A 23,177-nucleotide genomic window follows, 5' to 3' on the forward strand; every position below is an offset into this window, starting at 1 on the left:
AGCATTGATGCATTAATTTTTATTACTAGACATTAGTTTACTAGACATAGTTACTAGACATTTACTAGACGTAGTACATTTGTTTACCAGACATTGATGTGTTAAACAACTTCTCTATACTGTAGGGTTTTGGTTTTTTTTTTTAAGCCACATCCTATCAGATGGAGGAAGTTTCCTATTTCCAAATTTTTATCATGAGTGAATGTTGCCAAATTTTATCAAATGCTTTTTCACATCGATTGAGGCGGTCAGTTTTGCTTCTCTCTTTTTTCTGTGAGGGTGCTGAATCACACCGCTTGTTTTTCTAACTTTCAGCGCTTCTTGTGTTCTTGGTGATGGGGTCTACTCCACGTCCTTGCGTTTAGCTCGCTCACATCTGGCTGCTCTCTTAGAGATTGTCAGGTTCTATTCTCAAAGTTTTGCTAGCCTGACTAAAGTCTGGGAAACATTTCCTCTCTTTTCTGGAAGATCTGTGAGAGACTGCTGCTGTTTCCCTGGCTCTGTGTTCGCAAGGATTCACGGAGGAAGCCTTCCCCTGTGAACTGTTTATTTTGCCCTCACCGGGTCTCAGCATTGTTCTAATTGGTGGTGCTTATTTATGAGCTTGGTTGAGTAACTTTTTGCATTTCGAAAGGGCCGTTGGAAGTGCTCTTACTGTGGACAAGTGAGTCATGTCCTTGGTAATATTTCTAATGGGCAAGTGAGTCATGTCCCAGTGAGGATTTTTAATGGATCTTGGCCTTTAGTTATAAATATTTAAATATTAAAGAAATTGGTCCCACATCATATTATGTATTGAAATTTTTTTCTCTAAGTTTTCTACTGGCTATTTATTTTCCATATTATCTTTTAAAATTAAATTTTTTTAAATTTTTATTTTTTCAGACAGGGTCTCATTATGTAGCCCTGGCTAGTCTGGAACTCCCTACATAAATGAGACTGGCCTTGAACTCACAGAGATCCTCCTGCCTCTGCCTCCTGAGTGCTAGGATTAAAGGTGTGTGTCACCTAAATTAAAATTTTAATTTTTATGATCAGTTTTCTTACTAGATGCACAGTTATTTTATTCAAGATATAAAATATGATACTTTTCTTTTGAGACAAGATCCCACTGTGTAGCCCTGGCTGGCCTCCAACTCACAGAACTCCACCTGTCCTAGCTCCTGAGTGCTGGGATTAAAGGTGTGTACCACCATGTTCAGTGATGACTTCATTTTTCTAATTGTTTTATTCTTATGTATGTGGTTTCACTTTTAAAACAAGTCTTCTTTTTTTTTTAGCATATACTAATGATATAAAATAAAGGGTTTATAGCCAGGCAGTGGTGGCACACACCTTTAATCCCAGCACTCAGGAGGCAGAACCAGGCAGATCTCCGTGAGTTCAAGGCCAGCCTGGTCTGCAGCGTGAGATCCAGGACAGGCACCAAAACTACACAGAGAAACCCTGCCTCGAAAAACCAAATAAATAAATAAATAAAAATAAAGGGTTTATTTTAGTGTTTCAAGTTTTCCTTTACATTTTATTACTGAGGGACAGAAGCGCTTGTACAGAATGATGCCTGTGTGGGGCCAGGGGACAGCTTGGGGGACTCAGTTCTCTCCTTCTACTCTGTGAATTCTGGGGATTGGACCAGGTTGTCAGCCTTGGTTAGACGCTCTGAGCCATCTCACTGGTCCTAATTTTTTAAATTATTTGTTTTCTCTGTACTAAAGATAGAACCCAGGATCTTACTATGCTAGGCAAGTACTGCATCCCTGGCTCTCATATTTTATTCCCTTCCCCCACCTCCCGGCTTTTTCTTTTCTTTTCTTTTCTTTTTTTTCAGAGCTGGGGACTGAACCCAGGGCCTTGCACTTGCTAGGCAAGCGCTCTACCACTGAGCTAAATCCCCAACCCCACCCCTGGCTTTTTGAGAAAGAGTCTTTCTTATTATATAGTCCTAGCTAACCTGGTACTTATTATATAGCTCAAACTGGCCTTGAATTTGTAGCAATTCCTCTGGCCTCTGCCTCCTAAGATTACAGGCATGTGATGCCACGCCAGGGTTTGTTTATTTTTTTTTTAATTTATTTGGTTGGTTTGTTTTGTTGTTGTTATATTTGGGGATAGAAAGATGGTGATGTATAGCTGTTTCCTCCAATACTGAAACCCTCCATCCTGCAGAAAGCTCCTTAAGACAGAAAGGAAACAAAAGAGCTTTGGGAAGTCCCTAAAACTGACCAGATTCACTTGGCCCCTTTTTCCCCAGAGTATGTAAGCTGTAAAGACTGCTGAGAGTCACTCTCAGATAAGACAAGCTGCAAGACTCTCAGAAGAGGCTCAGACCAAGCTCACTTGGTAGAAGGAACAAAGTTAAGGAGCCTGGAAGCAGTAGAGACCAGTGGGACAGCCTAGAGCGGTGGTCCTCACCCTTCCTAAGGCTACTTTAATGTAGTTCTGAATATGGTGGTGACTCCCAACCATAAAATGATTTTCAATGCTACTTCCTAACTGTAACTTCGCTACTGTGATGAACAGTAACATAAATATCTATGTTTTCCAATGGTCTTAAGACAACCCCTATAAAAGGGTCATTCCACCCCCAGATGTGTCACGGCCCACGGGTTGAGGACCACTGGCCTAGAAGAAACCCAAACTGCCAAGGTGCCTAGAAGCAGCTCAGGCCAACTGAGCCACCAGGCAAAGACTCTTCAGCCTGCTGAGCTACCTGCAGGCTGTGAAGTTGCTCTGGGTTCCCAGCTTTTGTGAGCTCTCACTCATGCTGGGGTAGAAGTAGCTGTCCCCTGTTACAGCAGGACTGGACCTAACAGGGCCAGTTGTTTTTGGTTTGTTTGTTTGTTTCCAGGGGCCAGTTTGCTAAGACCTCTGCCCCATATTCTCCCACCATCCTAGGTTGACTCATGTCTGGCTTCAATCAGACCTTCAGGAAGTACGTCCAGTCTGGTGGCCAATCAGGGTCCTGCTCGACAACAAGCAGGAACTGTTCTCGCTATTTTCAGTCAGACAGACCCCCCGACGCAGCAGACAGACCACAGCTGCTGACCAGATGTTGTGAGCCAGTCATAAAATGATCCCTGTACTAGTAAGAGTCTCTACCCAATCACTTCTAAGTACACTTGACCACAGCTGGAATTCCCCTCGCTGTGCTTAAAAGGAGCCCGTTAGCTCCTCTCAGGGTCACCATTTGCCACTGTGTCAGGTAGTTTGACCCCAACATGCTGAAATCGTTTATTAATTGCTCTCGTTGATTGCATACGAGACTGGGGGTCTTTTATGGGACTTCTCACGGACCCTAACAGGGGCTTTGGGGATGCTGTTGTCTTCAGAGTCCTTTCTGTTCCTGTCCGTAACCCCTCACCCATATTCCTGTAAGTAAGCCCAATAAAACTCACTGGTTCACCAAGTCGGACTTTGGTGGTAGTAGCTGTACTTTGGCCTGTCCTCAATTCCCTATCTGGGGTGAGTAGACATTTATTCACTTCTCTCCAGGACTACTCCTATGGCTCATTGGTGAGCCAATGAGTTTATTGGGGTCACTTTCAAGTTCATCTATTCTGCTCTGGTATTTATTCTGGATCGCCCTTGGATTATTAACACTCCAGTAAGCTCATCTGTGAAGCGGAGAGCATTCTAATTCCTTTCATTAGAATTCTATGAATCGAGGCCAGGTATAGTGGGTAAATACCTTTTAATCTCTGCACTCAGGTGGCAGAAGCAAACAGATCTCTGTGAGTTCAAGACCAGCCTAGTCTATATATAGTCTCAGGCCAGTAGGACTACATAGTGAGACTCTGACTAAATAATAATCATAATCATAATTCTATAAATTAGGTAGGTAATTTATAAAAAATAGACCTAGCCCATGGTCAATGCCCAACAAAAATTGTTATTGTTTTAAGTTACATATTCATTGGCTAGAGAGAACACTTGCTCCTTTTTCAGAGTATCAAAGTTTCTGGTGTCCACATCGGGCAGCTCACAACCACATGTAAATCCAGCTTCAGGGGATTTTGGTACCCTATTCTGGACTCCTTGGGAACCTGCACTCACATACACAAACCTACACACACACACACACCACACACACCACACACACACACACACACACACACACACACACACACACACAGAATTTTAAAAAGTATATATAATATACTTTGTGTTGAGAGCCTCGCTCCATTCCATTCCTCTTTTAATGTTTGAAATCATTATTTTGTTTTGAGACAAGATCACTTTCTCTAGCCAGGATGTCCTAGAACTTGCTGTGTAGCCCAGGCTTGCTTCATATTCTCAATCATCCTGTCTCTGCCTCCCAAATGCACTACTGTGATACCACAGTAGTTTGGTTTTGTTTTTGTGGATGGATGGTGGGGGGCGGTGATGGAGAGATGGCTTAGTGTTTAAGAGCACTGGCTGCTCTTGCAGAGGACTGGGATTTGATTCTCAGAATACATAGGACAGCTCACAACAGTCTGGAACTCCAGCCCAAGGGGATCCAAGCCCTCTTCTGGTTTCCTTGGGCACTGCATGCACTTGGTGCATGGACATATATGCAAAACACCCATGCACACAAACTAAGAAAAGAAAGAATTGCTGTGGGGGTGCTGGAGAGATGTCTCGGTGGCTAAAAGTACTTACTGGTCTCATAGAGGATTGGGGCTTGGTTCCCAGGACTCACATGATGGCTCAAAACTGCCTATAACACCAGTTCCAGAAGATTCAAAACCCTCTTCTGGCCTCCATGGGCCCCTGCATGCAAGTGGTGCCTATACACTCATGCAGAATCACACACACATACACCTAATTTTTTTTATCTTTAAAAAAAGGATGTGTAGCTAGTGAGATGGCTGTATTGGTACAGGCACTTATACCACAGGGTGGCAAGAGAGACCTGACTCCCAAGAGCTGTCCTCTGACCTCTCCTTGAATACAGTGGCATGTACCCCACTTCCCCACCCACAAAAGAATGGATGCCAAATGCTGTCAAGTGTCAAATGATTCTTCATCCTTTGTGGAGATACCCTGTGGCTTTTCTTTTCTAGGGAAAGATCCGAGATAAAAGTCATGTTTGCAGAAATGCCAAGAAATCTTTCTGGAAGTATTAGAGCCAGCTCCACTAAAACAGGTGGGACATGCTGTTCTTTTGCCAATGTTTTATGTAGGAGTTTGCATTGTACAAGAGGCACATTTGGCCTGTGCATGTCTTTGCCGGGTTTGGGATAGACACTGGCTTCATGAAGTTAAGTGTGGACATTTTTCTCCTTGCTTTACACTGTCTGACACATAGAAGGATTCTCTAGTCCTAATGGCAGGACATACTTTATCCATAGAACTTTGCAAAGGGGATCTAGGATAGGCTTGCTTGGTTCAGGCAAGGTTCTCGATTTCTTGAATGGTCACTGTCCTAACATTTCTATTGCTTCGATGAGGCTCCCTCCTTTCAGATGACTCAAGCTTGTGTCAAATTGACATAAAACTAGCCAGGATGTCTTGGATGTTGTGGTGCACAGCTCTAATCCCAGCACTTGGCAGGTAGAAGTGGGCAAGTCTCTGAGTTCAAGGCCAGCCTGGTTTACGAAGTGAATTCCCGGACAGCTAGGACTATACAGAGAAATCCTGTCTCGAAACAAACAAACAAAACCCTAAACTAAAGGAATAAAAAACAAAACAAACAAGAAAAAACTAGCCTTGTCAACTTGACACACAAACATATCACTATCACACCATAACCTTTCCTTGGTCACCAAGGTCACCAATTGGTCCCAAGGTCACCAATTAACATCAATATCACAATATAAAACATTTACAAACAATGTCCCACTGTCTTTACAAATTCAAACACTTTAAAAGTCAGTCTCTTTAAAAATCCAAATCTCTTTTAAAAATCTAAAATCTCTTTTAAAATTCAGTATTTTAACTGTGGTCCTCTGGAAAATCAAAAATAAGTTAAATACTTTCTCACTTCAAGAGGGAAGAACCAGGACCCAGTCACAACCTAAACATAACAAACCAAACTACAAAAGCATAAATAACTCAACGTCCATTTATCTGGGATTCACTCACGATTTTCTGGGCTCCTTCAAAGAGCATCTCCACTTCTCTGGCTCTGCCCTCCGCAGCACACACAGCCTGTCTTCCTGGCTCTGGTTGGCTCCACACCTGCTGCCGTTCTTAGTGGTCATCCCATGGTACTGATATCTCCAAAACGCCAGGGTCCCTTGCTGCAATTGGGCTGCACGTTCACCAATAGGCTCTCCTCAGGGACGCCAGCCCTGCCACACAGCTGCTTCCCACAGTCCATTCATGGTGCCTTCAAAACCAGCACCACCTGGGTGACTCTGACACTACCAGGTTCAGCGCCCAGCATGAGGCACAACCTTGGCCACCTCTGGAACACAGCTTGCATGTGCGGACTCTCAGGAACACTTTCCAGAAGATTTCACCTCAGTGGTGCTGGTCTCTTGTTAATCACAGCTGATTCTTCAGGCCCAGCTGATCAGCATCCATTGTCTCAGCAAAGCAAAGATTTCGCTTTAGTGGTTCTGCTCTCTCATTAATCACAGCTGATTCTTCACACAAAAGGCCTGGTGGAGTCTCTGCTTCCCTCTGACACTTCACAAGCCAGGCTTCCATCATCCGCACTGCTCTAACATTCTTATCTTCCAAGATCCGACAGAACAGCTCACTGAGTTCTCAACACTCAATGGCTCTTCTAGCCCCAAGTTCTAAAGTCCTTCTCCAATCCTCCCAAAACAACATGGTCACGTCTGTCACAGCAACCGCACTATCCTGGTCCCAACCTGTCTTAGTTAGGGTTCCTGCTGCTGTGGTTAAACACCGTGACCAAAGCAACTTGGGGAGGAAAGGGTTCATTTGGCTTACACTTCCACATCACTGTTCATCACTGAAGGAAGCCAAGACAGGAACTCAAGCAGGGCAGGACCCTAGAGGCAGGAGCTGGTACAGAGGTCATGGAGGAGTGCTGCTGACTGGCTTGCTTTATGTGGCTTGCTCAGCCTGCCTTCTTATAGAACCCAGGACCACTAGCCCAGGGATAACACCACTCACAATGGATTGGGCCCTCCCCATGAATCACTAATTAAGGAAATGCCTTACAGCTGAATCCTATGGAGGCCTTTTCTCAATTGAGGTTCCTCCTTTCAGATAACTCTAGCTTGTGTTAAGTTGACATAAAACTAGCCAGAACAATTGCCAATGTGTCTAGATCTTTGCCCTTAATGTCACATTCATTAGCTACTCATATTTGACATAGCAGCAAATAAAAATATAAGATGCCAAATAAGCCTAAATTTCAGATAAATGGTATTTAGGTTAAATATGTCCCAAATATTGAAACCTTATTTATATTGTCCTAGAAAGTATTTTTTAATCAAAGTTTTTGCCTTTTTTATAAGAATGAATAATATTTTATAATATTTTAACATCTTATATATCTATATTTGTAGTTAGTTCTCCATTCTAATGTATTATTTTATGCATTTAGACTTCCTTCAACTTACTCAGTAGCTAGTTTATCTATTACATATAAATAAATATTAGATTATATTTTATATTATGTATGCTCACCTTTTCCAAAGCCCTAAGGGTTGATGTTTATTTTTATTATTTTTTTTATTTTGTTTATGTGTATAGATGCCACCTTGGTGGAGGCTGTTTTAGAGGTAGCCAGAGGTCTAACACGGGCTCAGGAGTCAGGAAGCTCTTGAGAAAACAATCTTGTTTACTATACACGCCACTTACTTAGAGCAGAGTCTACACTCTAAGCCACCCACCCACACCATTATAGATAGGCAACTTCATGCTGTCATTGGTAGTCCCAGCCAGTGGCACCACCTCTTCCAAGGCATAATACACTGCTCAAAACTGCTGTTCTAAGGAGAAAGCCTAGGTTAGCTCTTTCAGAGCGAGGAGCAAAAACCCGGAGCTGCCTTTTGTATTGGTTCTTACCAGAAAGCTTACAGCTCATGCCACTTGTCCCGCAACTGAAACGGTAGCAGGTGCCCGCGGTCTGAGATGGGCTGCTAAGTCTTGGCCATTGCAGAGGCTTGCAGTTGGAGGAGCCCAGGTGCATGCCACCCCCTTCCATTTCTAAGTGTTCGTTTGTTTATTGTGGTTCTAGGGAACACAAGGCCTCAGACATGTCAGGTGAACACTCTACCACTGAGCCACAGCCCCAAATCCATATGACTTCCTTCCTAATGAGTGGACACAGTGGGCATGGGCATCGGGCTAGATGAAGAATGAAAGCCACCAACTAACTGTCCATGAGTCCTGCAAAAGCCTGATCGCCCTTCCCCATAGGGGAGATTCATGCTTTGTCTCATAGCACGTCTGCGTTTGAACAGGTTTCACTGACTGGAATATACCTGGGGACCGGGTAGGCGGTACAGTGCTCTCTGCCCATCCCTTGTGTAGAGGCATGCAGCCATCCTCGAGTGTCCTGTGAGAGAGGACACCTGTACCAGCTGGCATGCTGTTGTGGACACAATGGAACCAAACACTAGCAGCGGGGGATGTCTACTGGTTTTCTTCCCAAGTGAGCGTGGACTGGTCTCGTGGGTCCGGTTTCAAATGAATGCCGAACCAACGTTAGTATAGGACAGCACTTGTGGAGCTGAGTGGGCATGACACCTGCTCCCCCATCCAGCCCCCCCCCCCGGAAGTAGGTACTATTAGGCACCTTGCCGCAGATAAGAAGCATCACCTTATTTGACTCCCTGTAACTTACGTTCATTTTCCACGTTCTTCCATTTGACTTTTTCTTATTGACCAGAGACATAGACGTTTCCATGAGCAGGTTGCAAAACCACCACCTTTTAAAAATCCGTTTCCTCCCAACTCAGCATGCCCACCAGGCAGCTAGATCTGCCCACTACTTATCACAAGACACTCTTCCGTTGACATGTGTCTCCTGTGCCCAAGATGGACCAATCCATAAAAGGATGACTTCCCTGGGTCCGGCAGGTATTGCACAGATAAATGAACAGCTTAAGGGCCCAGTGAATAGCACTGATATTCATGTTATCAGCATCATTTCCCACCACAGAAATGCCCCATGGTCTACTTATCCGGGCAGTCTGGTGCTCACAGGGAAGCAGTTTGAAGGTTTTTTCCAAATTCAATTCCACACCACTGTAGTCTTACACAGTTCCCTGAGTATCCTGTGTCTTCACTTTGCACCATAATAAGCATGGAGGGAACAGGCTAAGCTCACAGCATGCGGGTCACTGTCCTCCTCTAGCACTCTCCAGTCTCAGGCTCCCTATCACTCCCTCAGCCTATTCTGTACCATTCCAGTCACGAGCTTACAGCTCACACCCCATTCTTCCCATCTTTATCCAGCAATAGAAAGTGATAAGCTAAGGGTTTTAACTTAGCATCTCCATTTTCTACTTTCCAGCTCTAACTCTCCAGGTCACAGCCCAAGAAGAAAGAAGAGAAACAAGTTGAATTCATCTACAGCCAGCTAGGCACTGATGGCCAGTTAAAGCATCTCCCACAAAGCCACGTATGGGGAGGATTTATTGACAGAAGTGTGGTCCTGGGCAGCAGGAAAGGACAAAAATGACTCCATCCTGGCTAGAACAGACCTGCTAAAGAATATCCAAGAGTCAAATGCATCTCGGGAGCCAGGGTCCTGTCATAAAGCTCCAAATGTGGTTCTAATGTTTTTCATCTATTTGTAGTTTCCTGGGAAACTGTATGGAATTACGACCCAGGCCAAGATGAACGCTTCCCCCCTTATCAGGTGTTTGGTTAAGTAGAAATGTGACCAATGCAGAAGATTAAAACCAGAAGCGAGGCCATGGCTGTGACAAACGTGACCACATGTTTTTCTAGGTCTTTGGAAATGGTTTCCAGGAGGAATGTGAAAGAGTTTGGAACTGTGAGCAAGAAAGTAGCCTAGAATTCTGTAAGCAGAGCTTAATGGTCCATTCTGGTGGGAGCTCTGCACATCAGAATGTCCACAGAAATGCGAGCTGTAAAGTTTGTGCTCACGAGGGTGGAGGAGAACAGAGACTCTGAGGAGGATCAAACTGTGGGCCTTCTACAGCCAAGACTCTCTCTGACCAACGTCTGCCTCTAGCCTAAAAGTCGGAGTGAGACGGAGCTCCAAGTAGCGGAGTGTGGTGGAGGGAATTCCAAGGATAACATCGAGGCTGTGGTACAGTTATTACTCACTGTTCTTAGCCATGGCAAGAGCCGACAAAGGGACAAAGACGGGACGAATGTGCGGTTATCGAGGAAGGGGGTGCAAACGTTGCTGAGGTTGAAGACAAGGCTGGTGAAGGCAGCAGCGGTACTTATTAAAGGGGAACGGAGAACCTGGCACCGGGACAATGAAGGTGATCTGAGAGCAAAGTCCCACCACCCATTGAGGGTTCCAGACTGTGAAAATGCAAACCTACTTGAAAAGAGAGCCTTAACAATGTCCTGCCTCAACAAGGCCATCTACAGAAGTGTTGACAGGCTTAGTCATGACGGCACTCCGAGGCCAGCACGATTTCGGTAACTGGGAGGCCACGCTAAGTTTGGGGCTGGTGTCAGAACTTTGCAGCGGCACCCATGTGGTACGAATTTTTGCAGGCAGGCAAAATGTGTTAGAGCGTCGTTGCGTCTTTCATCATGGTTCCAGAAGGCCACGAACACAGGCAATGTGGGATAGCATCGTGCATCCCCTGTGAAGAGACCCCGAAAAGCTTTTACACAAAGCTGTAGACGTGAGGACTAACATGCAGTGGAGAACCCCGAGATGTTGGAGATGCTGGGACTGTGGAATCTCTGCTAAACAAAAGCTGGTGGTATAAAGTGGAGGTAACCCAAGAGGGAGCCGAGGTGTGCTGCAAATGAAGAGGCAGGGCTACCCAAGTCGGTTGGAGCCTACGTGATGCCATTGTGGACCCTAGATGCTGGAAATGCTGCTGCAGGGTCCAGTGTGCACTCTGTTGGGATTTTCCCTGTTCTTTCTTTCCTATTTCCGCTTCTCCTTTTGGAATAGGAATTTGGTGGAAGGGCAGTGGCCTCTGTCACTTTATTATTTTTTTCCTCATTTGTAAGTGTGTGTGGTCTGCATGCACGTATATGTGCATGTATGTGTGAGGCACATGTGTGTAGGTGTGCACGTACCCGTGCGCACATGCATGTCAAGTGTCTTGTTCAATTGCTCTGTTCATTTAAGGCAGGGTCTTTCAATTGAACACAGAGCTTGCTGGTACTGGGTACTCTGGCTAGCCAGCTTGCTCCAGGATCCCTGTCTCTGCTGGGCCACCACTCTAACTCAGCATAGGTTCTGGGGATCTGAACCCTGGTCCTCATGCTTGTGTGACAGATGCTTTAACCTCTGAGCCATCTCATCAGCCTGGGAATGTGTTGTTTGTGATAAAGAGGGGTGGGCGTGTGAGACGGCTCAGGAGTTAAGGGTGCTTGCCGCCAAGCCTAACCAAGTTCAGTCCCTGAAGCCCACATGGTGAAAAGAGTGAACCCACTCCTGTAACTTGTCCTCTATGTGTGTGTGTGTGCGCACACACACACACACACACATGAATGTAAATTTTTTAAATAATATTCTTTTCAGATATATAGATTATATAGAGAAGCACTGAGGCAGATTTCAAGTGAAGTGTCCTCCGGTCCCCTGGGTAGACAGAGACGGTGAGTCAGAGGAAGACTGATAGAGGTTTATTAGCCCTGTGCTTAATGAAGTGTCAGGCGTGGGAAGAGCTAAGAGACAATCACCCTGTCTGCCATGCCCATAGCCCATGAGGAGGTCCAAGGCCAGCATCTTCGTTCCTTTTAAAGTTTAGTCTACTACTTCTTGTTCTGTATCATTACCATTTTACTCTTTGGGTATATTTCCTGTTGGATGTTTAAGACAATGTTGTCGAAAAGGAGCCAGTTTTTGTCGTTCAAGTCAGTAACCTTTTAGGGGTCACTCTTCAAGACTTAGGAGGAGCCCACTGGCTTCTTCAGTCTTTCCTCTATGAGTTGTGTCATCTACTGGGTTGAGTCAGGATCTTGCTGACCACGTGGCTTCCCTTGGAAGCCCTGAGGACGTTTCCTTCTGTATCAACCCTCCTCTTGCCGAGCGTTCACTAGTTGACAGCAATCTCTGTATCTTCATGGCCTCTCTACCTTCTGATCTGTAGTCAGACATGTTATGCGTTGCGCCACTGGCCTGCCATGGCCTCTCTCATCAAGAGGATAGGGCAGGTGACTTACTGGAGCTGTAGAACATGTTGAGACGTGTCCTGCCATGCCCCTGACCTTGGGGCAAGGGCCAAAATATTGGCTGTCCTCTTAGCCTCTACATATTTATTGGCGTTGGTCTCCATATTTGGTTGTTGAATGCCCAGACAGTAAGTTACACCAGTCTTGAAGGGAAGCTTGGATATAGAAACATCTCATTGCCTATTGATTTAGTTGATATTAAAGGTTAGATTGCTTATCATTGGTTGTTCTCTTTAACATTTAATGTAAGTTTCCTGGTGACGTGCATGACCAAGTCAACCTCTTTCTTTCTAAAACTGGGGGATTAAATTTATTCCACTATATATCAAGAGATGAATTATGAGTAGGAACAAGGTATGATTGCCTCTCTCAGATACAGCATCAATTTCTTTTCTATAAGGATCAAGGAGGAAACACAAATTGCCATTTTGTTTCTGGTCACAATGTGTCAGAGGTACATGGTCATAGGGAACCCGATTCATATACTAGGTAAAATAATCTCTCAAGAACAGATCCCATTATGGAGGTCTGATGTTACCTCTTTAGTCTGATATAGAAAACACACTGACATCATATGGCAACAGAGATACCAGAAAATATAGCCACCCCTCTTTGATCAATAGCACCTGAGTCAGGTTAGCAGAGATGGAGCAGGAGACAGACGTGCATGTGGAGGAGCAAGATTAAGTAGCTTGAAGCATGCAGTTATAAAATTAGGAAGATCCTGTAGCTAAGCACAGAAGTGCCTGCACAGAGAGAAGCTGTGGTCAGAAGGGAGCAGAGAACGTTTATGGTTTTGATTCAAGGGAGGGAGCCCACACCTTACCACAATGCCACAAGGATGATGAAGAAAATCTGATTGTAATCAGGAACACCAAATGATATCATCACCGGACCTCACTTAACCTTCCATTAGCTTCCAGCTCTTGATTTCACAAGCAGCTGATGCAAACACTACTCTGTTTTATATAAAGGATACGAGCATTCACAGACTTCAGTCTTCTTGATGGAGGTCCTGGAACCAATCTCCTACAGATAGTGAGGGGTGACTCCAACGTCTTTTAAGAAACCCTAGCAAGTTACCTAACTCCTTCTACCATATGACAGACTATCTGTGAGGAAATGACCCTTCACCAAACACCACATCTGCTGGCACCTTTTCTCAGACTGCCTGGGTTTCAGAGTTATGAGTCATCCATTTCTTTTTTTTTTTTAATTTTAAAAATTATATTTATTCACTTAATTTTTTTGTTTTTTTTTTTTGAGACAGAATTTCTCTGTGTAGCTTTGGAGCCTGTCCTGGAACTTACTCTGTAGACCAAGCTGGCCTAGAACTCACAGAGATCAGCCCGACTCTGCCTCCAGAGTGCTGGGATTAAAGGCATGCACCATCACCTGCTTAGTCACTTAATTTTTTTTTTTTGGTTTTTTGAGACAGGGTTTCTCTGTGTAGCTTTGCGCCTTTCCTGGAACTCACTTGGTAGCCCAGGCTGGCCTCGAACTCACAGAGATCCGCCTGGCTCTGCCTCCCGAGTGCTGGGATTAAAGGCGTGCGCCACCACCGCCTGGCTAGTCACTTAATTTTATGTGTGAGTGTTTTGCCTGTATGTATCCTTGGTGCCTGTGGAGGTCAGAAACAGCCATCAGATCCCCTGGAACTGGAGTTATAGATGGTGATGAACCACCATGTGGGTGTTGGGAATCAAAACTAGGTCCTAGAAAAAAAGCTCTTAAACTGTTGAACCAGAGCGATGGATTTCTTTAAGATACATAAGCCATGCAGGTTGTTGTCAAATTCTGTACTTACTAAAGCAACTCCTGCTGACCCTTGAGTTGATACAGAAGTACCTGATGCTCCCAGGAGTCAGTGTGATGCAAGATCCTTAGGTCCCTCTAGGGAGACCTCTATCATGGGCACCGTACTGGACAGCCTGCAAAGCCATCTCTGGCAGTTTCCCACCCATCCGGAGCAGCAGTTCTCAGCCAGGGATGCTGCAGCCCCGTCCAGAGACAGTTTGGGCTGTTGCATCTGGGGGGTATGTGAGGGGATGCTGTTGTGTCAAGGGTGTGCAATGTGGGGACAGCTCCACACAACACAGGATTATTTCATCCTACATGTCAGTGCTAGAATGAGCCCTAGTCTCAAGAGCATGGTATGTTAAGACCAGAGCAGGGGCTCTCAAGTTTTGCTTCATCCAATCTTTTCCTGGAGTGGAGAAGGACCTCACAAGAGTTGAGGGTGAGTACTACAAGCCACACTACCGCCTTCTCACTGGCAGGTAAGATGGGGGCCAGACACACTGCAAAGCCCCCAAACACACTGTAGCTTGAACAGAGTTGGGGTGAGTGGCCTCTGTTCTCTGAGCCTTGATGGTGAGTCATGCAGGACCATAGGAGTCTGAGGTGTATTGCATGTCACAGGGCGCTGAGTGTCCCTTTACCTGCGTAGAACCGCTAAATCAGTCCACAGTTTGGCTCCTCTTTAATCCTGGACTGGTAGGGAGACCATTTAGAGGATGGGCATGAGGCTAGAAGAGGGAGAGCAGGGCCACAGGCGGTGTCGGGAAGGGACCACAAACAAGTCAATCCTTCCCTCTTCTGTCATTCATCTGCCGAGCTGGTCCCTGTCCTTTTCTGTCCCAGGTTGATCTCGCAGCAAAGGATCCAGGTCCTGGAGCACTTGGACCTCCAGCCTCCTCTGTCTGAGGCACCAAACTCATAGTGAGTCAGATCCTAGCTCGGGGCAAAGCCGTCTTAGTATCCCGAAGCCTCTCCATCCTTCCTCGAGTCAGATGCCGCATAGACACAGGGTCCTTCCTGGGACACAGCCTGGACCACATTCAGGAAAAACAGCCGTGGGCTCTCGCTCTGGCCCCGGTCCTGTAGCCCCTTCTGCACGTCCTGAAGAAGAGAGAAGGGTCATTCACGGAGAGGGCAGCTCAAGTCCCCCAGTACACAAGGGAGTGGCTGGACAAAAAAATAGGAAAACAGACCTAAAAAGACGGGACTGGGGGATGGGGCCTGAAGACCCTGGCTAGGGAAAGACTGTCAGGAACTGGTTCTAGAGCATGGAGTTCATGGCTTGTAAACATCAGAGTACAGAGATTATGCAAGGACGGTGCAACTCAGAGCAACAACCCGTCAGGAACCAAGATCAGCCAGACAGCGGTGGTGCACGCCTTTAATCCCAGCACTCGGGAGGCAGAGCCAAGTGGATCTCTGTGAGTTCGAGGCCAGCCTGGTCTAAAGAGTGAGATCCAGGACAGGCACCACAGAGAAACGACACAGAGCAACCCTGTCTCAAAACCTTCCTCAAAAAAGAACCAAGTTCATTCTGTTCTTGAGTCCAGTTCACTATGGACCCAGAGGACAAGTCTGAGATGATCTAGAGGCTTCCATGGAGAAGGTAGCGTTAGAAGACTTGAGCTCAGGGGCCACGAGTTTGAATCTCTTCAAAGCAACACCTTTTGGAGTTCACAGATGCCCTGGGACATTGAGGAGGGCAAAGTACTGGATACTAGGTATCCAGACCCACCAACTTGAGTACTGCCAAACCATATAGGACAACAGCAACAATCATATAAGAACTCAAGACCTGAGACATCCAGATATGCAGCAGTCAAACTCCTGGGGGGGGGGCTATAACTTTGGAGTTATAAGGGGTGTCTAGAAGGACTCAAAGCTGCTGATCCCATTTGTCCAGGCTATCCATGTGCTGTCCTGTGCTCACTTCAGTAGCACACACACTAAATTGGAGCAATCCAGAAAGATTAACATGGCCCTTGCACAAGGATGACTTGTAAATTCATGAAGCATTTCGTGTGTGTGTGTGTGTGTGTGTGTGTGTGTGTGTATGTATGTATGTATGTGTGTGTATAGGAAATGGGGTGCTTTGGTTCTTCAGGTATGGTGGTACTTACTTAAGGGGCAGAGACAGGGCGGGTTGTAAACTGAAATCAATCTAGGCTACATGGCAATTCTGAGGCTAGCCTGAGCCAAATTCTGTCTCAAACACAAACAAACTTGTACATAACCAAGAAAACTGGAACCCTGAAGGAAGTGTTGGGAGACGCTCAGGACGTGGGGCCCTAATTGCTCAGGTATAAGACACTGAATCTGTGAACTTGGAGGTAGAAACTAAAGTAGGCCCTAGCCCTGAAGTTCTGACTTCTAAGATGTTAAGAACTTCATGTCCTTGGGGTATGAACTACTACTGCCGTTTATCATGTTACAAGACAGCAAAAATCCTAAGAATTGCATTTCTTCAGCCCCAACTTCCATATGCTATTTCAGATGAATGGGCCAAGGATTTTGTCCACTGTGACCCGATATTACACAGACGTCCGGGTATGGTGACTCTGCAAGCCTTATAATCAGTGCCTCCTTTCTGACTCTATCGAGTGATAGACATTATGTGACTTGAGTCACTGGCAAGGTGAGATCTGGAGCCACACCCTGAGAGCTCGTAAGTTTTTCTGTGTTTTCTATATGAGCTGCCCAACGACCTTGACATGAAAGGCTGAGGATCTCAGTGCTGAAGCCAAAGTTAGACTTTCAGTCCTCAGAGGCCTCCATTTCTCAGAATTTAGTGGCCAAACTCCAAGCCCTTCCTCGCCTAGTGGTGGATTTTGCTTATGAGAGTCCTCAGAGACTTGAGATCTCTAGGCCAGGGTTTATGAGGTTCTCCATGGAAAGCCCTGGATCTGCATAACTGACATTTTAACACCCCAAGGGAGCTGACAATCTTGGCTTGACAGGGTACTGGGTTCATTAATCTCAGTTCCCAGACCTTGTGTCATCTTCTGAATTCTCAGAGCCAAAGAGTCTCCGAGTGCCAAGTCTTGAGAATTGATGTTCGCTGAGGACAGATCTGCAGTTAAGAGTCAAGGGCCAAAGCTTAAGGAGCAAGGGCTTAAAAGAACATGTCTTGGATCTTGCATCCTCTCGACATTAGTTCCTTGGACCTGGTGCTCTCTGAGAGAGCCTCTCGGGTCCCTGGAAAAAACCCCACACAGATGCTAGAATGCCAAGAATCTGAGTCCCAGTGGCTAAGCCCTGAACCTCACGATCTGAACAAATCCCAATACTACAGATAGTGTTCAACTTATGATGGGGGTGACGAGGGGCTGGAGAGATGGCTCAGTGGTTAAGAGCACAGACTACTCTTCCAGAGGACCTGGGTTCATTTCCCAGCACCCACATGGCAGCTCACAACTGTCTGTAACTCCAATTCCAGGGGACACAATACCCATGGCAAAACACCAGTACACATAAAATAAAAATAAATTAATTAAAGAAAAAGTGATAGGGTGACGATGGCCCAATAAATCCATCATAATCTGAAAATATTGTAAGTCAAAATGAATTCATATACATATATATACTGAAGAGATGACTCAGCGCTCACTTGTTGCTTTTGCAGAGGATGCAGGTTTGGTTCTCAGCACCTGCTTGGTGGCTCATAACCATAATTCCAGTTCCCAGGACTCCAGTGCCCTTCCAGACATCCATGAACACCAGTCATGGGTGTGGTGCACATACAGACGTACAGGCAAAACACTCATGCACATAAAACAAATCCTTTTTAAAAAGTAAGTACGTCTAAACTATCAAACGTCACAGCCTGCCTTAAATGTGCAGAACACTTACGTTAGCCTACAGTGTCACCTGAGACAAAGGTGATTTCATTGTAAAGTGTTGAACATCTCACATGTAATTTATTGGGTATTGTCAATGTCATTCTGTGTTCTAACATAGAATGGTTATATGCGTAGTCACCATCAATGCAAAATGGACTGAATGCATGTAACCTCTTTTCTTTTCTTCTGTCTTTTGTAGTGCTGGGAGCTTGTGCATACCTTATCACTGGGCTACATTCCTAGCCCTGCATATATGGACTTCATACCATTAGAAAGTTGAACAATCCAGGAGTCAAACTATTTTGAGTCAAGGACCATCTGTTAAATGCCCCCTTTTACTGAAGGCCTCTTAGTCTGAGGGTTTTCAGAATTCTAAGTGGCCCTGGAAGATGGCCTTGGGAACCAAAACAGAACTTTGAGAACCTTGAACCACAGGTAGTTGAAATGGTCCTGAACACAAAGCTTGTGGCCTCGAAAAGCTAATGGTGGTTTTAAAGATTTATTTATTTATAAAACATTAATCTAGTGTGTGTGTGTGTGTGTGTGTGTGTGTGTGTGTGTGTGTGTGTGTGTGTACCACATACAGGAGCCTGTGGAGGTCAGAAGAGGATGTTGGACCTCCTATAGCGTTTACAGAGTGGTTGTGAGATGCCATGTGGGTGTGAAGAACCACTGAGCCTGTGCTCTTAACCACTGAGCCATCTCTCCAAGTTGCCGATCTTTACATGGGCTCCAGCACAGTGCATCCAATTAGCTTCAGAAAACTGCCAGAAAGCAAAGTTTCTGGGGAGGAAGGTGGTAGCCAGGAAAGAGACTTCAGTCCCTGATCCTGCTCCGGGGCTTTTGTGGGAGAGTCACATGTTTGGAAGCAACAACACCATGACCCCCAATGCTCCAGAACAACAAAATCCCACAGGAAAAGTACGCTCTTTCATGAATAAACTCTCAAATGCGAGTTTCAAACTATATGAGGGAACAAATCGCCAGGAAGCAGCATCTGACTAGCCACAGCCAGGAACGCTAGTTTCCTGGAAATGGTGTACACAGATTTTTTTTTCCCCCGTTGGTTTTTCAAGACAGGGTTTCACTGTATTGCTCTGGCTGTCCTGGAACTCGCTCTGTAGACCAGGCTGACCTGGAACTCACAGAGATCCACCTGCCTCTGCCTCCTAAGTGGTGGGATTAAAGGCGTGTGCCTCCAGTGCCCGGCTCGGTAGAACAACATTTTGAAGTCGTCAGCCCAGGAGAAGCTCAGGCAACAGCCTGCTCTCTGACCTGGATGCCAAGGGACAAACCTATTGCCTTCCCCGAGGAGCTTCTCGACTCCTTGTGGTCCCTGAGGGTGAAGCGTCCCTCCGTGGCCCAGGAAGTTACTGAAATTTCTTACAGGGGACATTGAGCAACATGGGCTTCAGGAAGCAGGTGGGAACCTCAGCCTCACCTGGTTGAACTTGGGTTCATACTCCACGTGGCCCTGGCTGTTCACATGTAGGATGGGGGCTGCAATGGCTTCTGTCAGGTCAAAGCCAAGCCACAGCTTATTCATGATGGTCTGGAAGAAGAAATAAAAGGATACAGGGAAGGAGGAGGCACTGGCCATCACACCACAACACTCCCATCCCCACCCCAGGGAGTTTGCCAGGGAGGGAACACTCTAGCCGAGAACCCTCAGACTCACCTGGACCACAGCAGAGATGATGAGCTCCCCGCCAGCCCCACCAATCACCAGCTTGGATCCCTGGGCTTTGTTGACCAGGATGGAGGGAACCATGCAAGATGGTGGGCGCTCACCTGGAACTGGGACCAACAAGCATCACCCACACCCTCGAGGAGTACCACCCGCCCCTCGGCTCCTTCATGCATTGCTAAGCCAACAAGTGCTCAGTGATGGGGGTGACCCACCCAGGGGTTGGCTGCCCACCCACCCTCCTTTCTCTCTTCAAGGGGTGCCTTGCTCTCACCAGGCGGAGGAGTGACCGCGGAACCTTCTACATGCCTCCAGCACAAGTCCAGTAGCTCGTTGTTAAGGAGGATGCCTGTCCGAGGTGAGTACACCATTGCTCCAAAGCTGCAGATTGTTAAGGTGGAGTCTGAACTTGGAGCCTTGGCTCCCAACCCCAAGGGCTGCAGCCTCTCGGGATCCTTTACCGTATTGCCTTCCAGCACACCAGAGCCTAGCACCACCCACGGGCCCGAAAGAAAGATCCCCTTTGGCTCCGCATCAGGACCAGACTAAAGCTCATCCCAGGCAGGACCTGGCGCAGGGCCACCCAGCAATAGCTTTTCTCGGCAAGGGATGTCCCTGGTGCCAGGTCATCCTTTTTGACTGAGAGAAAAGCAAAAGTGAGATGCTGCCTGCTTAGGGACGAACAAGGAGAGGTCAGAGAATGTAGAACCAAACTGGGGCAAAGGAGACTTTGGTGTCAGGAGGCAAGGGGCGGGCGCGGGGGGGGGGGGGGGCGGTACCCATCTGCCCCTGAGCCCTGACCGGCCCCGCCCCCGCCCCCTGAGCGCTGTCTGCCCCCCCCCCCCCCCCCCCCGCCGCCCCTGCCCAGGTCCCACACACGGTGTGTTGATGGTGCTGGTTGCTGCCACGGCACTGCCGTCCTCTCCCAACACGGACACATGAGAGGTGCCCATCCTGTTGCCCCTGACCCCGGACAGGTTGTAGTGGTTGAGCTGGTGGTCGCCGCGGCCATCGATCTGCTGGCGGATGTGCTGGGCTAGAGCCTCCCCCAGAAGGTCCTGGGAGGTGTTCTGGGGTGAGGAGTCAGATAGCAAGTTAGTGAGGAGTCAGGTAGTGGTGGGGTGGGGAGGTCCTCAGAGCAGAGTGGAGGATGCGCTCAGTTCCCTCTGGGAGACCCTTTCTCCAGTCTGTTGTGGGAGGGTCTTCCTTGAGACCATGCTGAGCCCAGATCCTACCCGCTATAGCTACCACCCCAGAGTCCCTTCCAGCCCTCGGGACCACTGCCAGGATATCCCTGCCTAGAACTACAAAGAAATTCCTCCCCCTTCCCCATGCCAGACCTGTCCCTCCCTCCATGCTGTATTCTAGGGAAGAGATGGGAGAGGACATCATCAGCCCCAGGGAGCCTTACCTGTATCCCTGGGTGACTACGAGGGTCCCATAGCCGCCACCTCTGCCCTACTGCGAACTTGAGTGTCTCTACAAGGTGATGGTACATGCTCACTTTCCCTTCAGGCCGGGCTACCATCTCTGCAGAGAGGTTGAACCCTACGGAGATAGTAGGGTCAGGGATATTACTTTGTGTAGTGGGGTGAATGCTGGCCCCCCAAAAAGATTTACTCATTCCTTTATCCCCATAATCCGTGAATATTGATTTATATGGCACAACAATTAATATTACATTATATGGCAAAATACGTTAAGGATTTGAGAGAAGGAATTTACCCTGGATTGTGTAGATTATGTAGGCTAGACCTAAATGTGATGATCAAGTGTGTGTGCGTGTGTGTGTGTTTGTGTGTGTGTGTGTGTGTATGTGTAAACACACACACACACATATATTTTTTTTCAAGACAGGGTTTCTCTGTGTAGCTCTGGGTGTCCTGAAACTCTCCCTGTTGACCAGGCTAGCCCCAAATTCAGAGATCCAAACTCAGAGTTCTGACTACCTCTGCCTCCCAAGTACCTGGATTAAAGGCGTGCACCACCACCACCACCACCACCACCACCACCACCACCACCACCACCACCACCACACTGGACCACGCGCATCTTTATAAGTCAGACACACAGAGAAGAGATGCCCCCTCTTGTCTGTGGTCTGACTTTCCACAATTTCAGTTACCTGCTGTTAAACATAGTTTAAAAATATCAGATGAGCCGGGCGGTGGTGGCGCACGCCTTTAATCCCAGCACTCGGGAGGCAGAGCCAGGCGGATCTCTGTGAGTTCGAGGCCAGCCTGGACTACCAAGTGAGTTCCAGGAAAAGGCGCAAAGCTACACAGAGAAACCCTGTCTCGAAAAACCTAAAAAAAAAAAAAAAAAAAATATCAGATGGAAAGTTCCAGAATAAACCATTCATAAATGTTAAGTGTCATTCTGAGCAGCATGATTAAATCTTGTGCCCTCTTGCTCCATCCATCACACCAAGGCTGTGAATCATCCATTGTCCAATGTATCCATGCTGTATATGCTGCCTGCTCCTTAGTCACTTATTAATACCCCCCCAGCACTGAGACAGGTACCCCACCTTGCACGTGTTAGACATGAACTAACTCTACCACTGAATTCTCAAGCCTTATTAACCGTCTCTGACCAACGGTCACCATATTGAGGTCCTTTTATCAAGGTGGCACATAGGTTACTGAATAATGGCCCCATTGCACACTTGTAGGCCTGGTTCTGAGCTTAACACGGCTGGGAAGTGGTGAAAACTTTAAAGCTGGGGCCTGGTAGGATGGGTAGGTCATGTGCTCAGATGGGGCTTGTCTCCTCTCCTTCCCTTCCTTTATTTCCCGGCAGCCTTGAGATGAGGTTCTCGCTCTACCACACTTCCCTGCCACCATGTACTGCCTCACCTCCACCCAAAGGCCATGGAGCCAGCCAAGCACAGACAGACGTTACAAACCTGTGAGACAAAACAAACTCTTTCTCTTCATGAGTGGGTTTTTAATCCCAGGTATTTGCTATAGTAACGGAAAGCTAACCAATGGTGGTGATGCTGGCAATTTGCATATACTGAAGAGAAGCCACAGAGTGCTTCCTGTAGATGAAAAGGCTGTATCCTACTGTCCCTGATTTATAATTAAACTTTATCACAAGTGTAGCCTTAGGGAAGCATGTAGTATGTATCAGGCTTTGTACCTGTCTGAACTGATACAGGCAGAGCCTAGATTCATGTAGCCAAAGGCAAGGGAAGCCTGCAGATTCTCCCCAGGAGACTCCAGCGGGAACTGGCTCTGAGTACAACCTGCTGTGACTTCTAGCTTCTAGTGAGGCCTTGGGCAGTCCCTGCAGGCTATGATTCCCAGCGCCGTGCGTCAGCCTTAAGTCTACACACGTGACATGCAGCTCGCTACCCACAGAGCCTTCTGCTCCTGTGCCCTGAAACTGGGTCATGCACTAAGAAAATGGATGCCATTTCCCTCGGCACAACACGAGCCAGTTCCGGAGACAGAGCTCAACTCTAAAACACACCATCTTGACCCCTGTCCACAGTCCTGGACAGGCTTGGATATCATGCATCTGTTAACCTGTTTATGTCAAAAAAGACAATGGCTATATGCTATGATGGGGATATGTCTTGGGTGTCCCTGAGG

At 46.9% G+C, this 23,177-nt stretch overlaps 1 protein-coding gene and 1 non-coding gene across 5 annotated transcripts in view; one reads left to right on the forward strand and one right to left on the reverse strand.

Moving 5' to 3' along the window:
• Positions 1-11,688: 11,688 nt before the first annotated feature.
• Ggt5 (gamma-glutamyltransferase 5) overlaps positions 11,689-23,177 on the reverse strand; it is a 31,441-nt gene continuing 19,952 nt past the window's right edge. For all 4 annotated transcript variants that reach the window (XM_076558633.1, XM_076558634.1, XM_076558635.1 and 1 more), the window contains 6 exons: positions 20,990-21,126; positions 20,458-20,648; positions 19,853-19,959; positions 19,570-19,688; positions 19,333-19,443; positions 11,689-15,153 (listed from right to left, as the gene is read on the reverse strand). In XM_076558633.1, coding sequence (XP_076414748.1) covers positions 15,007-15,153; positions 19,333-19,443; positions 19,570-19,688; positions 19,853-19,959; positions 20,458-20,648; positions 20,990-21,126 — 812 coding nt within the window. In that variant the 3' untranslated portion in view covers positions 11,689-15,006. The remainder of the gene's footprint in view (positions 15,154-19,332; positions 19,444-19,569; positions 19,689-19,852; positions 19,960-20,457; positions 20,649-20,989; positions 21,127-23,177) is intronic.
• LOC121824924 (U6 spliceosomal RNA) lies at positions 15,975-16,079 on the forward strand. The gene has a single exon (XR_006066920.1). It is a non-coding gene; the product is annotated as a U6 spliceosomal RNA (small nuclear RNA).

The sequence above is a fragment of the Peromyscus maniculatus genome, chromosome 21, assembly GCF_049852395.1.
Source record: "Peromyscus maniculatus bairdii isolate BWxNUB_F1_BW_parent chromosome 21, HU_Pman_BW_mat_3.1, whole genome shotgun sequence".
NCBI classification, from domain to species: Eukaryota; Metazoa; Chordata; class Mammalia; order Rodentia; family Cricetidae; genus Peromyscus; species Peromyscus maniculatus.